Source organism: Haliaeetus leucocephalus, unplaced genomic scaffold (genome assembly GCF_000737465.1).
Source record: "Haliaeetus leucocephalus isolate CR32 unplaced genomic scaffold, Haliaeetus_leucocephalus-4.0 Scaffold802, whole genome shotgun sequence".
NCBI lineage: Eukaryota > Metazoa > Chordata > Aves > Accipitriformes > Accipitridae > Haliaeetus > Haliaeetus leucocephalus.
Window position 1 is genome coordinate 1,679,231 of NW_010973238.1, and position 16,378 is coordinate 1,695,608.

The 16,378-nt window shown below is 38.7% G+C and overlaps 1 protein-coding gene across 4 annotated transcripts in view; it reads left to right on the plus strand.

Annotated features, from left to right (window-relative positions):
* Positions 1-2,479: 2,479 nt before the first annotated feature.
* TANGO2 (transport and golgi organization 2 homolog (Drosophila)) overlaps positions 2,480-16,378 on the plus strand; it is a 40,136-nt gene continuing 26,237 nt past the window's right edge. For all 4 annotated transcript variants that reach the window (XR_775277.1, XM_010581677.1, XM_010581679.1 and 1 more), the window contains exons 1-2: positions 2,480-2,526; positions 11,655-11,776. Coding sequence is in view for 3 of the 4 variants with exons in the window: in XM_010581677.1 (XP_010579979.1) it covers positions 11,721-11,776 (56 nt within the window). In the remaining variant the exon portion in view is untranslated. The remainder of the gene's footprint in view (positions 2,527-11,654; positions 11,777-16,378) is intronic.

Consider the following 16,378-nt stretch of genomic DNA (forward strand, 5'->3'; position numbering starts at 1 on the left):
GCTAACATTTTCTGACATTAAAAAATGCATTTTATTGGACTGGGATGTTTTAATTGGGCACATCAGATGATTTTATAACTAATCAGTCATGTGAATTATCCACTGATAGTCTACTAAGCTACAGATTTTACTAGTAAAGATCTTACATCATCTAGACAATTGATAGAGATATCAAATAGGATCAGAGCAAGAACCGATCTCTGGAAGACTCTCTCTGCATCACTGATGTCTCCTCTTTAGCAACTACTTTTTGAGAGCTCTCAGGGAAAAGATATTTAATCCATTCAAGGTGTGCTTTATGCATTCCAAACAACACGCATTCCAGCACTTAAAAGATAGAACAAAGTTTTTAAATAAATGTCAGGACTATTTCTCTTTTAGTTTTTCAGACTAACTCAGGAGAATAATTCTACGAGTTTTTCACTAAGCTGCTTGGGTTTTAGCTTTCTCCGATAGAGGTTCTGCGCTGACAGCCAGTACCACTCTCTTCGTTAAAGATACTTAAAGTGGATACAGAATCACTGCCTACTTGAGATCAGACTATTCGAGTTTGAAAAACAATGGGAGCTATGCACAGATCTCTTAGGGCAGGGTCTAAAAGGGACAACAATAACTGAGCTGGTATAGGCAGAACAAAAGGTAGACACAAGAAATAGGAGGAAGAGTCTGAATGGCCACCAAATCCAGTATTCACGAATCCTTGGAGCGGATGTTTTTGTGAAGCCTCCTAAAAAATATTTTTTAAATTACTCTGAAGTTATTCTAACTTCCCATACGTATTAAAAAGAATGAAAAAATTAAAAATTAGTAAAAACTAACACCATTAAGTTTTAGGCCTATGGACAGTTTTCCTTTTCTTCTTCCCACGGACGTTAGGTCCTGCTGAAGGTATGCAGACCTATCATCTGAAGATTTTTAATGGGCATCAAGCATAGAAGCTAAATAATCTTTGGTCACAGTGATGAGTCTATACTTTGAGAAACAGAGTGACAGCAAAGAACAAATTATATTTAATGTGCTTGCATTTTACCAATTTTAACGTAATGGAGATGAAGAGATTTGTATAATTTGTCTACTTATTAATCAGATAACTGTTTTAAATAACTCTATACCTGAAAACATAAATATATTTTAGGTTTATATGTATCAAGGTTGATATATGTAGGTAATAACTACAATCTATTATTGTGTTTCAAAAGCAATAGTACAAATAACGGTGATAATATACTCACCCAGCAGTTTTCATCAGTAGATCTCAAAAGACCTTGCAAAGGTCAATGCTATCACCCCGTTGTTGTTGATGGAGAAAGAAAGTATTGAGATGAACTTGCTCAATGTCATATGCCAGACCAGTGGTAAAGCTAACAATTGACTTCAGGTTTTCTGCATCCAGGATGAAAGGTTTTGCCTCGCAAGCCACATTACACACTCATATACCCCTGGGAGTTCTTTTCATTAGTGTTCTGTATCTTATGTGTACTGTGTTTATCAGTGTTAGAACCTAGAAGAGCAGTCAAAGCTTTTGTGGTCTCCCCTTAGAGGCTTCACCATAAAACATTTTTAATTTACAGGCTCCACTGAAACCCTCTATTGCCACCTGTGAAAAAAATCAGAAATAAAGTTTTAAATCTTATTTGAAAAACCCACAAGTTAGTATTTCGGTATGAAAGGACAAAAAGGTGGCACAGATCCAATCCCAGCCTAAACCTGCAGATCTAAGTAAAATTACTAAAGGTTTAATTATCAGTTCTGATCATGCTGTGCTTAATAGCTGAAAGCAAATTTGACTTTGTCACTTGTGTTTTCCTCAATCCTCAGGAAAGCTGTCCTGGCCTGAATTTATACCATTGCAAGCTCAGGGCTCAATGACTTTGGGGTCTTTCTGTCAGCGGAGTCTCCCCTGAAGGTAGTCACGTTAACATGTGTCCCACACAGTGACCTCATTCTGGAAGTGGGTAAGTAGTTACATCCAAACTCACTGAGACTGTCAGCAACCCGGTCCTGGGGGTATCAGTCCTCAGAGTTACGAGCCCTTTGAAGCTCACATCAGGCCTTTGACGTTATTATTTCATACCTTGAAACAAAATATACTGGAAACAGGCTGAGGCGGCCAAGAAGCAGCCCATGTACCACGCAATACCACAGATGACTTCTTCAATGCGCTATGGCGGACGTGGGTACCGGGCTGTGTTGAAGGTGACGTGCCTCGAGCACCCTGTACCGCCTCCTCTCGAAACACCCCACGGCCAGAGTCCTCCTCAAGCCGCAGGGCCGGGCGAGGAGCAGGAGGCCACGGCTCCTCTCATGACGCCCGGGGCGGGGACGACGGGACTGGGAGGGGGCGGTGCCCACCGGGCACCTGTGTGCGAGCCAGCCAATGACAGCTTGAGGAGAAGAGGCTGGGGATCCGTCTCCCAATAGCGCGCCGGAGGGCGGGGAGCTCGCAGCCAATAAGGGCGGGCGTTGTTTTGAACTGGCTGCTCTCGCGGAAGCGGTGCGGTGGGGACGGGCTGGTGTCCGCGCTGGGTGAGTGCGGAGCTCTTCCCTCGGAGGGGGCTGGGGGGGTCGGACAGCCCGGACCCCTCGGACCCCTTCTTCTCCCGCTCGGTCCTGGCGGAGTCACCTCGGGCCGGCGCCCCTCCCGGTTCGCGCTTGGGTGGGAAGGGCGGGGGCCAGCCTCAGAAATGGCTTTGAGTCGCTTCACCTGTCAGGAGTGGGGAGCCCCAGCCCCCGGCGCAGCCTGGCTGGGAGCTAACGGGCTCCTGGTTTGAGGGGTGGGGGGCTGTGTGCGCTTCAGGGGGCGGCGGGCCCCTCCCGGCCGAGCGCCAGGGCCCCGGCGCTCCGCGGCAGCGGTGACCGCCTCCCCTCACAGCGAGTGGCGGGAAGGTCCTGAGCGCCTCTCGCTGAAGAAACTTCTTGTCCTAAATTTATCCGATGGCAGCTACGGGGCTGTTCTAAAGTGTCAACCAACGCTTGTTCTTTGGTTGTGTGATGGCATATCGTTCTTGCGCTGGTGGCGGCTGGTTGGTGCTTGTGTCGCATGCAACAGTTTGATAAAGTAATTTTTTTAACGTATGGTGACCCTTTGATGGCGGTTTGTCAAGAAATAGTCACAGAAAGGCACTGAAAACTACTGATGTTTCAGTTTGTAGGTATTGAAAACACTGGGGGGGGTTGAGAGATTTCTTTTGTGATTACATGAGGTCAACAGGGCACATGCTGCTCTGAAGTGCACTTGATTACTAGCTCACTCTCCGCTGTGTATTGTACTGGTTTTAGAAGTCAAAATATACAGAAACTTGATTTATTTTTTTTTAAGTTGAATTCGATAATTTTTTTAGTTGAGTTGTTTTCAGACTTTCCACAGTTCTGAGGAGCAGTTTGACCGAATTGATCCTGGCTATACAGTGATTCAAGTATCTCGGCTCTAACTGAAGCCAACTTGCTATCTATTTTCATTGTAATTAGTTAATATTTTAAATGAAGTGGCTGAAGGGTGGGCTGGTATTTTTCACAGTAATTGTTTTGGTATGTTTGGCAATGCTTCAGTGCAGTTATGCACCTCTCTTGTTAACTACTTACACTTGTTCCAGACTCAGTAATAGGATGTTTACCATCATAGCAACTATATTCTTGAAAGTGGACACAACCAGACATATAACATACCTGCAGTAAAGTAGGTAGGCCTAGACAGTGGTGTTGCTCTTGTGAGAGCAATTCTAAGTGAACCTGCTGAATGCTGATAATGATCAGCCAAATTACTTTTATGGGGATGCTTTTTTAAAGAGCATATTAAAATTACAATTAAATAAATAACTTTGTTAACAGCAGAACTAACAAAATTCTGTTGTCCTTGCCTTATGTCTCCTAGAAAGATTATTTGAACTCAAAGCAAAAAGCTTTGAAGCTCTTCTTGTGTTGCAATGTTCATTTTGTATCTGCTATTTTGAAAGAAATGAATGTGTTTTTTTCTTACATAAGGATAACTTGCAGGACTTCTTTTGTCTGCTTAACTGCTGTGGGTTTGTGTTTTTCTCTTGGTCCCTTCCTTGCAAGTTTGTAGGCTGCCTATCACCCCATGGCCCCTCTAAGTTTTGTTCAGGGTAGGTAGTAAGTGCAGAGTTATTGTAGCTGAGGTGGGAAGAGTGGGAGTGAAAACACACTTACATAAGTGTTGATTGCAGCCCTTCTGTCCCAGTAAGTTAAGCGTAGGAATATAAGACCAGCCATACTGGGTCAGGTCAAAGGTCCATATAGACTGGTATTACTCTGGGAGCATCTAGAGGAACATCTCTAGGGAAGCGCGTAAGAACACAGCAAGTATATATGAATCTTCCACTAAGTGTTTCTTCCAGTTACTTGTAACATATACTTCCTATGAATAAGAAGTGGAAAACAGATTTTCTTTCCCCAAAACAGGATTCCTAACTGGTTCCTCACTGAAGAAAACCTAAGAATTGTGAAAGCTAAAAATAACAGTCTTTGCCTAAAAAGAGGAAGAAGTCTAGCAAAAGACTCTGGGTCTGCAGATCTGTGGCAGAGGAGAAGCTAGCACTCTTGAGAAACTAGGGGAAAGGCTGTCTTATTCCATGCCTGGCAAATGTTTTTTAAAATACAGTGTGGTGAAATGTGATGTTTACTGGCCTTTTTTTTTCTCTTGGGAGCTGTACAGTGGATGTAATCTAGTAAGATGCCAGAGAGAGAAATTGAGGAGCTGAAAATAAAATTAACTCGTTAAACTTGGGAACAGCATGCACCTTATGTTACTTTCTGTGTTTTCATAAGTGTTCTATCTTGCATTGCTGTCTCTTGCAGTGAAGACTGACCCTTTGCCTTGGTAGGGTTACAAATCCTAGGTTAGTTACTAATTGTCTATACAGAGCAGCCTGAAAGGCATCAGATTGTGGATCCATCTATTCCACCTCATCTTTATCTTTAATGATTAGTATTACTACGCAGGAGCACGTGCTACACGAGGGAAGTGCAAAAGCAAGCCACTAAAAGGCTTTAAGAAATACAACTGCGAGATGCTTTTAAGTGGAGAAAAAAAAAAGTAGATTACTTTTAAAAACGAATCAAGCATCTCTTATTTTCCATGATTTTCAAGTTCAGTTTATATATATATATAAAAAAAAAATCATTCCACTATTGAAAGAAAATGCATCCAATTTTATTCTTTTATGGGCATTTGAGGAGTGTAGTGCTCAGTTTCCTTTGGAAAAATTAAAAAGAAGCAGTAAAATAGTTTTAGACTGCTGACCACGAGTTATTGTTGTGGTACATAAAACTATCAGAATCCAGTGACTGATGATCTTTAGCTGTCTCTTAGATGGCACCTAAACAACAGTTTTGGATCATTTGAGAAGCAATTGAGATCACTGTGGGAACTGACAGATGTTATTTATGATGCTTCATTTGTGAAAACAAAATACATAACAAATGGCTTCATTTTTCAAAGGCTGCTACTGGGAGTTCTTAAGGGTAAAATGGTTTTATGCCAAATTGTGAACTGATTGCTTCTAATCAACCAAATGATGGTAGAACCCTATGAAAAGAACATACACAATCTATCATGCTTTGGTCTCTCGATAGTCCCTCTAAATGCTACCTTATGCTGGCATGTATCCACTCAGGCTTTTAACAGATCGTTAAAATGAGCAAAACAACACACTGTACTGTCTAGCAGAGTACAGTAGCACAGAATAAGAATGTTAGTTACTTTAATGTCATTTCCGAATCAGCAGTGCTGTTTGGAGCAGAACGCTTAATTACATGATGTTTGTAATTCTTGTCAAGCTGGTTTGTGTGTATTTGGTGTAAATTACCAAACTAGAAACATATTACAGAAATAGGAGATTGTTGCTGTCATTTAATCCTTGGTAACTGTTGTCTTGATGACTGGGAATAATCCAACTAGATTTTATAAAAGCTCATTATCCAGAGAGCAGTAAGTCTTCACTGTCCCGCCTTAGAGTGGAGGTTTTTTCCCCCCATTCTGCAGACCTTGTCAGGTTGCACAGTATGTATATTCTGGCTTGTATTGTCTTCAAAAAAGAAAACCAGAAGGCATGTGTTGTGCTACAACTTACCATTTTTTATTTTAATTTCTTTTTTTTTTTTTTTTTTAAACTAAGCTGCCTCCTGCACCTCTAAGAATAGTTCTGAAGACACATTTTCTGCTGAAATGGAGCTAGAAAGTCAGCTTTTGATCAAGCTTTGGACTTGCTATAGGATTAAGTTGCAAGTGTGGAAGCCAGTGCTGACCTAATCTTCATCTTCTCCCCTTGAGCTGTGGCAGACTATCACTGAATGACGAGAAGGCTGAGTTGAGCCCATCTGCTTTGTAATGGCAGCTCTGTGCAATATGCTCCTCTCATACCCATAGTTGCAGCACCCTCTTTTATGTGAATATGAGCTTGAAAGAATGACACCTGTATAAAGACTTTTTGATTAAATGTTTATGTGCCTATCATGCCTATGACAGCCCCTTTTCAGTTTTTCTCTCCTCTTAATGTTTGTTAATTGTCTTAAATTTCAGAATATCCAAATTTGAGTCTGACTTACAATATGTTTTTATTTAAGAATTTTAAGGCTAACATCCAGCCTGGGTATAAAACCACAACAGGTGTTGCAAATGCAATGTCAGCTTTGATAGAAGAAGATACCAAAATACATTGGTTGCTTCCTTTGCCAATTAAGTATTGCTGCTATTTTAAGAGGTAGCTCTGGTTTAGCTGGCTTAAACACTTCTGTCTGAATTAAAAAAAAAAAAATGGGACCTATATAGGACCTATAAACACTTATGCTTTTTTTGAGGCCGGCAGGTGGAGCCCAAGATAAATAATACTGTTTTGATAGTTGGAGTTACTAAAAGCACAAATGTAACTTGAACTATAATAACATCAAGTAGGGTTGATGGGGTGACAAAAAGATACTTCTGTCAAAGCAGTAGTACCCAGTAATAATGAATATGGACTCTGGAAAGCCATTGAAGTGTTGAGAATACTTGTCCCTGTAGATAATTGTGGCGAGTGTTACAAACTTATTCTCCTGCTGACTGGCAGTTTTTGTGTAAGCTTTATGTTGACCAGTAACTTTGCACAAACAGCTGGACTGAACTGATTATTTGAAAGGAACTCAATAAATCAGCTAATGGAGCCAGAAACCTGTTTATTAAAATAGTAGTCTTATGAGTGATTAATTGTCAACAGTTTTTTTTGAGTAATCCGTTTAATTATCTGGCAGGACACTAATGAGTACTGGGAGCCATATCTCCATAGTCAGCAAGAGTAGTCAGTGACAGTTGCCCATTAAAATTGTATTTTATATCCTTGCTTTCAGCAAGTGTGCTTCTTTGCACTTTGTTAAAAAAAAAATTTTTTTTTTTAAGGATTACCTACCATAAATATGCTGATGCTGTAAATGGGTACTTCTCAACTGTAGATTTGAAGGGGATATCTTCTGAGCTATGGGTGTTGTTTCTGAAACAGTCTAGCATGGCTTGATATTTATAAATGTCAATCTTGATGCTCACACTGAGGAAAAGGCGAAAAGAATGAAGCTACCATATTTCTGTCTTTGTGAAGTAGGGACCAGTGAACAATAGTATACAGCATTATTCTAGTGTATTGCTTGCTCCATGAACCACGTTGTTAATGCATTTTATTTAATGTGGTTTATGGACATAAGTTCATTTCTGATGGGCAGACAGTAGTATATCCTTGATGGTAGAAGCTGTAGCCCTTTACCTTCCGTAGGATATGCAAAGTTGTAACTACAGTGAAGCTGCTTATTAAACTGAATTGCAAGTCACTATCTTATTTTTATAACAAGTTGCTCAACAAACAGGCAAGAAATCACTCAGTCTAGACTTATTTTTTTACATTGCTTTTTGGTACATGTCTTAAAGACAAACTAAAGCTCTTAATGTTTGCTAACATAAAGGACAGATAATCTTAATCTGTCCATTTTTTTTGTGGGCTTCCAAGAAAGATTTTGCAATCTGAATTCTCAGAGCCATGGTTAGGATCAGTCTTGTGCTGCTGCTTCCTTTGCAAAGACTTTTCCAGTACTAATTCAGATCCTTTTGGCATCAAGTCACTGGCTAATGCTTGGCTCTGGTGGCTTTCTGGTTCAGAGACAAAAAGTTTATTTCCCCTGTAAGCTGCAGATTGGGGAGAAAAGGAAAAGATAAGATAAACCAGAGATTTGAACTGTAAAATTGAAATCTGCATAATTGAAATCACCAGCATGTGATAAACTTGCTTTTTTTATTTTTTTGGTGGAAGCACAACTAGCAGTAGCAGATCCAATAATCTATGTTAGACTTTGCATGTTCAAAAACGTGACTAACGTGAAAGTGCCTCTTTAAAATGCTATTACCAGGTTTAGCTTTCCGAACTTCTGATATTAAATATGTCTCTTAACAGGAAACTCATTGCTTTTCCTTTTTGTTGCAGCAATTTATTTGCATCTTTACAGTGTGGATTATAAACACAGCCTGCAACTCTTGTTGAAACATTGGGGGCTGGGGAGAGGGGGAGCAGTTGTCTGCACAACTCCCAATGTACAGAACTTGGAACAGGAAGGAGGATGTCTTGCACAGCGCTGAGCCTAGTGCAGCACAGGTGTTTGTTGACATTCCTCCTCCTCCCAATTTCATGTTCGGTCAAGTTGTCAAGGTCAGAGTGCTGTTTCCATTTACTTGTGGAGCTGTCTGAGGAGATTGCTTGAGGAATAGAACAGCAGCAGTCAGTGAGCTAAAATAAACCCTTGTTCTTAGTTTGACATTTATTGCAATGTTCTAACTGTAATGTTGGGAGTGGGAGTTGAAAGGTCTCATCTGTCCTAATTAGAGGACAGTAATGACTTCAGCAAAAAGAGTCACTTTTTGAAGGGGGGGGAAAAAGTATCCTGTTTGATTTCTGTGTAGCGTATGCACTAAGCTACATAAACAATAACTACTGTGAGATTTGCATCATTTGGGAAAGAGGGGTGACTGTTAATTGTCCCAGCCTTGCTGTAGGCTTGTGTTATATAGGATTGTGCATCCCTGAGAAGGTTATTTGGGAGCCCAGTCTTCTAGCAGGGAAAATCTGCCAGACTTGATGATACACCAGGTTCCTACAGTTAGCCAATGTGTAGTTCATCCAGGAGGCTGGTTGGATTGACATCTGTATGGTAAGGTGCTGCAGAAGTGAATAACCTTCATGACTATGTTCTGGCTGCACAGTAAGCATGCTGGAGAACCTGAGTCATGAAGAAACCCATCTTCCATGTTCTTCTGGGGACAGAAAAATTACCAAACAGAAAAATAAATGTCCAATGACAAAGCAAGTATCTAGAGGCAGAGTAGGTTTGAAGGTGAGGGAAGGACAAGTCAAGGAAGACAAGAAGATTCTGGACTGAGAGAAGATAAGTTTAAAAGAAGGGTAGCTGGTGCAGAATAAAGAACAATGTAAGGTTCCAGAGAAGAAATCATGAATAGGAAGATCTGGATCTGCAATTTAAATGCCTTCTGGTAGAAGAAATGGTATTCTGAATAAAGAAACTGGGGTAGGGTATGGCATATAGATATGCAATGGATATCTGGACAGTATCAGAAATTTTAAAGTAAAAAAATAAGTATAAAAGGCTTCAGAAATACCTAGAATTGTGTTATGTTTTAATTGTATTCTCTGGAAATGGCACTGTGCGCTAGTTCATAAGCTGTATGTTGCTCTAGGAAATCTGTGCTCTGTGATTTGAACTGTGACTGTAATTTTGGTTTGCTTCAGTTTCTTTTTAAGAGTTGGAGTAGAAGGTGTGAACAGGTCAGTGTTATTTATGCTTAGTGACAGAAAGCAGCTGGGGTACAAGATCCCGAGTTTTGTGAAAAGCTAACAAGATCTGTATGTAGAAAATCCAAGTCTTCCAGAACTGGTAGTTTGGTTGTACGAGTCCAGTATGATTGCAGTCTATTGAAAATTCAGTGATAGGAGTCTTAGAAGGGTGATAACACCTTCTTAAAACTGATTAGATTTTCTAAATAAAGCTGGCTACGGATCTCTTTAAGTAACTGACTAATAAATCGGTTATCCAAAATTCCAAGTCTGCTTCTTCAATTTATGATTACTTTCTAAACCAGTTATTTTGGGATTGACTTGGTAGAGGCGAAGAAAGCCTATGGTGTGATTTAATTCCATTTTCTCTAATGCCTTATTCTGTAACCTGTTAAACAGAAAATAGTTGGGATAGCTAGGCTATTGCTGCTCTTGGCTAGTGGACTATGAAGTCATCTTGGGAGGAAAATTCCTTTTGTCACAGAACAGAATTTAAAATACTTTGTGAGATAGAGATATGTACACACACACACACTACTTTCAACTGATTTTCTTGCGTGTCTTGGCAAGCGTGTTGGGAGTGTTGCACCTCTTTTTGAGTTACTTCATTTCCTGCAGCAGAAGAGTCTCTTTGCAGAACGTTAGATTGCGAGACTGAACTTGCCATGCCATGACAGCAACAGCAGGCTGGCCGTAGTGCTGAACTGTGACTTAACAGGAGCCAAGCAGCTACTGGCAAGCTGTTAATTAAAAAAATATGTATAAACGCTGCACTTGCAGCTCTGCTTCTGGTAATATGAAATGTAGTCAAGATCATCCATTTCCTGATACCTCTTAAAGTAAATTATGTGAAAATTAAAGAACAAGAGAGACACTTTCTGCATATCTGGAAGTATGGTTAAAAATCCTACTTTTTGTACAGAAGTTGCTTTAGTCGCTGGGTTGCTCAGATGGCTTTAGAGTTGTGGTGTCGAATTATGCCTGTCCCCCTCTCTTCTTTGACCACCTTGAAAACTCTTGCATGGGAAATGCTCTCAGTAGCAGTAAAACAGCTATGTGTAGTTGGTTAGTAACATTCTGATAATTGTTTTAGCAGCCACAAAAAGTAAAGATCAGGCTGCAGTTTTATTACCAGAAACATTTTCATTGGGGCAACACAAAGTATTTGAAAGCGGTTACATGGTTTTGAAATAGAAAGCACATTTGTCATGCCAACTGAGCATGGCCAGAATTTTAAACATACCACAAGTGCTGGAAATTATTCATCAAAAGGTACACTCTGATCCAGTATATTTTTGTTTGTACCTGATGTTTTTCCCAATGGTAAATAATAATACTTTTTCTTGGACTTTAATAATAGCTTGGCCTAAAGTATACTTTATTTACAGCTTTGGGAGTGTCTTTGATCAGGCTTTTTCCAGCTTCTGCAACAGTTTCAGTCTTATTTTCTCCTTTTATTCTAACAGAAGCATTTTGCCTTACTTAAGACAGCAGAAAAAAAGGTAGTGGTAGTTTATTGGGAATGAGCAGAAAATTACATAATGGTCTTTCTTTCATGTATTGCTAGCACTCTAGACTTTGTCAGTATTTTCCTGATGCTTGTTTCTTTCCTAAAAATCTAAATTAGCCAAACATAACTTTGAAACAACTTCCATAAGAATTTTGGTAGTAAACCATTCACTGAAACAAATCTATTTAGGAAGTCCTGTTTTATTTATTTATTTTTACTGTGAGCTATTAGTGAGAACATTGCAATCTTTAAGCTTCAGCATAGAAGCAAGGTTATCTTTTTATAATTTCCAGTATAATAGATAATCTTTATTTACTTTGTAGGCTATTACAGAATGACCTTGCACTGAGCCTTTGTGGAAGAAGCAAGATTTAAACATCAATTCTTCAATGTGCATCCTTCTATTCAAATTTGACCCCCGACCAGTTTCAAAGAATGCATACAGGTAAAGATGGTTCTAGTTAAAACAGACTTGTTTCTATCATTTTTTTTTACACAATTTCTTTTTGTAGCCAATGTTTGAATTACAAGCTCAAGTCAGTATTACGTGTTCAATTATGCTTTTGTAATGTTTAACTTCATGACTTTCCCTATTGGAGGACTTCCTGTAACCTTTTGAGAACCCTTTGTTTTTAGACTGTCAAAAGACTTGGGCTTTGTGATCATGGACCTTTTGCTGGTGATCTATCATGTGGTGTAGGTTAAATCCTTCAAATACTGTAATCCAGAGTTTGAAAGTCCTGTCTTCTACTTTATGACTTAAACTAAGGGGAACTGTGTTTGTTAGAGCATCACAGCTGTAGCTGTACCTTTCTTTCAGTAGGGCTTTCAGTTTTAAACTAACAATTTGAATTTAGCCTGGAAAGTAATGGGCAGACAGTTGAGCAGAAGTATTGCAGTTATTAACCACTCTGTGTATTAATTTCTCCTCTGTTAATATGTGCTGGTCCAGTCTTGCAAGCCAAGGGAGCAGCACACTATAAATCTAGAAGGTACTACTACTGAATTTAACTGCTTATGTAGCTTCTGGTTAACTTTGAATTACCACTTTGTCATGTTTCCTCCCAAGGACAGTACCTTCTTGTTCACTGTGTAGTTCACTGCTCTGTTCCATGTTACATTATGGCTACCACTACTCGCTCTTCCACTGTGTTTTTGATAGAACTAGCTAGCTTATGAATAGGTGCAGTTGCTTTTTAAAATATGGATAGATGAGGTCAAGATATCCTCACAGTTATTTATGCCTAGCAGTTTACTTTTGGGACAAGGTGTACTTAAAGATCCTCAGTTGCTGTTTGTCCTAAAATTAAGTACTTACAATTTCAGAAAATGCTGGAAATCAAATCTCACTGCTTTCAAACTGATTATACTATATCAATGTAAAACAAGTAGTGCTGTGAACTGCAGAAGAGAACTTCTAGTAAGTGTCCTAGCCTTTCCCCTCCCAAAAATCTGCTTGCAAATAAAATTTTAGGTAATAAACTAATAATCATGTGTATGGAATATTTATCCAAAAGCTTAAGACAAAATAAGCATCCATGCTTTTAGGTAAGTTTTACTGGACATGTTGATGTCATACAGCGAGTTTCCCAAACATTAAACTTCCTGTAATAATATTCTCTCCCATTACAGCCCTTAATTTTACAAGTTCATATGCAACAGCAGTATCTTTAAGTACGTTCAGTAGGTAATAGAAAGATAGCACTTCAGGCCAGTAAGATGACTGTGGAGTTCTGTTGCTTTCTGTATTTCTACATACTGTTTAGGTTTCATATTACTTTGTGGGGTACAAGTATTGGTATTCATCCAGAAAGCGTCAGAGTTGGTATGCTCAGTAAATCCTTGTACCTTTCATTGACTTGTTTTTCTGCCTTTTTGTATTGAGAAGCAGATGCCATTCTATAGAAAGAAAGGAAAAGAGAAGCGGAACTTCAATTGTTCATAGAGTGCATTCCTTTCTGCATCTTGAATCTGTCTAAAAAGGGGTTTTGTTTATGATGTGACTGGTGCTGAATTAATATATCCATTTATTTGGTCTGACTTTCTTTGTATGGCTAGTTAGCAAAAGACAAATTCATCAGTTCAATGCCTCTTGGGAAAATCCTTTGGATGTAAACTGTAGTTGCTTGCCAAGGGAACTTTCTGGCATGATCAATACTTAAAAGTAAAACTTACGGTAGTTTGCTTGCTATAAAAAAATTGCATCAAGATTGAAATTATTGATTAATAGCAGAAGACAACTTGCTATCAGTGTCAAAATAGGAAAATGCTTTTGAGATGTTTTGGCCCAGATTCAGGAATATTTAATTGTATTTAAGTTAGTACCTTTTGTTAAGCAACGTCTTGCTCTCTTCCTCCGAGATAAATTACTCTGAGCCATCTGTTTCAGTGGTAAGTGCCAGGCCATACTGTTCTTGGTGTCAGATTTTAACATCAGATGCATAACTTTAGTCCCCTTTTTTTCCTTAATACACCAGAATTAAATCTTTCTGCTTTTCTTTATTTGGAAAAATGTTGAAGTTCTTTCTTCTTAAATTGTTCTTGACATTTTTTTCACTTTTGCCTCAGATTTCTGAAGGACGTAGGTCTGAGTATCAGTTGGGAATGGTACCCAGCCCTCCTAAGTCTCTGAACAGTATTATAGCCATTAGACCAAGTTAGACCTCTCTATACTGGTCCCTTGCTAAACATAATTTTTCCTGACAACTCATGTGTGTTACACTGTGGTATAGCTGTTTATTTCCTGGTGAGGTCTTGGAACAGTTTTCCCATCCAAAAGGGGATTCCCGTACCTGCAGACATACTAATTTGTCTGTCCATGTTAAGAGACATCTACAATTAACTCTTCTTACTGTCATCTACTTTGCATCTCTAACTAAAATAAAGTGTCTAGAAAAGGCATAACAACTTGAAAAGACAAACTGCATGTCATTGGCCATTTTCTTGTAGCCAATAAACTTTTTCAAATTAAAACATGTTTTCCATAACACTTAAGAGAATTTTCCATCCAGGTAGACTTTGGTTTCTAGAGCAGTACATTGGCCAATTTTCATGAGCACCTAATTAAGCAAAAAGCTTACAGTTCACTTTTGTGATACACTAATGAATCTATCTTCCTGTATCCTTGCAACTTGCTGTTCTATCCTTTTTCCTCGGTGTCCTCTCTACAGGCCTATTTGTAGTAAAGTTTAGTGCAGTGTAACAAAAGCTTTACGGTAGTCCATTATTATTGTCAAAGGTAACATGCTGCCTTTACATCTTTCTGAACTATACTGTGTGCGTCTTACAAATAAATACATGTTTCAAGCTTCAGAGCTATAATCGCACAGTCTTTTTTTATGGAACTGAATTACATTGTAGGAAATTGCTTTAATGGAATGATTTCTCATGTTTTCATCTCTGCCTCAACATTAAAATAAATCTTAATATGTAAAACCTAATACAGTTGAAATATTTCAGCTATAAAAATAGCTGAATAGGCTTTTTGCAATTTATTAGATGATGAGGGTCACTTAACATTGCTCCTTTTCAGTATGATTGTTTCATAAAAGACAAAATGAAGATGTTTTGATTGTAGCGATCCTGAATACTAGCCTTCTGCTAAATTTAGGAGTCTGTGGATTAAACTTGAGATGGGGAATATTTAATCACACCAGAAAGACTTGGCTTATTTTTAGTATTTAGATATTATAAACAAACCGTGGTTTCATGTCAAGAATTATTGAAGGCAAAATGTAATTGGAGCTTCAGGAAATGAGAAATGCACTTCAGCCAAATTATTTTTTAACAGTAGAGATGTTAATTTAAATAGCGACCTGTAAAAGGAGGATGCATGCTGTAAATGGAGGATATTCAAGAAAAATGACATTGGGTAAACCAGCTGAAAGCCTATAGGTCGAAGACTAGAATCAGCTAGAAGAAGAGAAATAATGCAAGTCAGAAAGGAATGATATTATGATTATTTGGCATTGAAAAGATAAAAACATATCTATGCTGTGCTTTCCAACAAATGCTATCTTTGTTGGGCAAAATACTAAGCACCTTCCTTGCAGAAAGGATGCCATTGAAGTGTTAGCCTTTTTTATTTTCTCTATAGCTGATTATAATTCTTTTATCTGTAGTATTTCTAATGTGCAACTGGTACCTCATGATCATGTTTTAACGAAGAGGTGAATTTGCAGGGAAGTCCAGAAGCCTGCAGAAAATGTCAGTACATTTGAATGATGAGTAAAGTAATGAGATTTCATTGGAACCAATTCTTGCATTTTGTGGCTTAAAATTTAGAAAGAAAATTGTATTGTCTAACTTCAGTTTACAGTAGCAAACTTGGCTTCTGCTGTGTAAATGTAATTGACATGTGGCTGGGCTGGTAGGAGGAACTGACAGTGAAGAAGGTACTGAGGTTGTAGGAAACTGGTTAAGAAAATCCGCAGGTTTCTGAAAGATGGCATTTCATTAAAATTAAATATTAAGCAACATAGCTGGAGAGAACGGCGAACACTTGTAATCTTGCAATTGAAATAAAGGCAAGTCATGTTATGGGTAATAATGAGCAGGACTTTGGAAGTTATAGCTGTTGGATCACAGTATGGTGTGGTGGAGTTGTGTGCAAGTGTGTCTGCAGTCACCTGTTGCCCTGAGTCTCCAGCATATGGCTTGCCTAGGGTTGCAGTTGTCTTTTGCCCTTTATTTGGATCAGCCAAATCCATTACTTGCTTTTCAGGTGAGGATGTGCTGCCAATGAAAAACACTTTTTTTTTTTTTTTTTTTTTAATTTTAAAAATGATTGAAAAAAGACTGGAAGAGCAGCATCAAATGAAAGCTCATCTACAGGTTTGAAAATGGCAGTGTCTGAATGCTGATTCTCAGCATAGAAACCCAGTAACACTTCTAACTCAAGCTTTTATTGATAGATACCTTGTGCCTATCTGATGTTGCAATAAGTCATTACATTTAGTTGCTGATGCTGTCTTCCATTGCTTTTGAGTAACAGAAAATGTTAATTTTCTCACTTTCAAAAGATGGATGTGCACAGTCAGATTAGCCT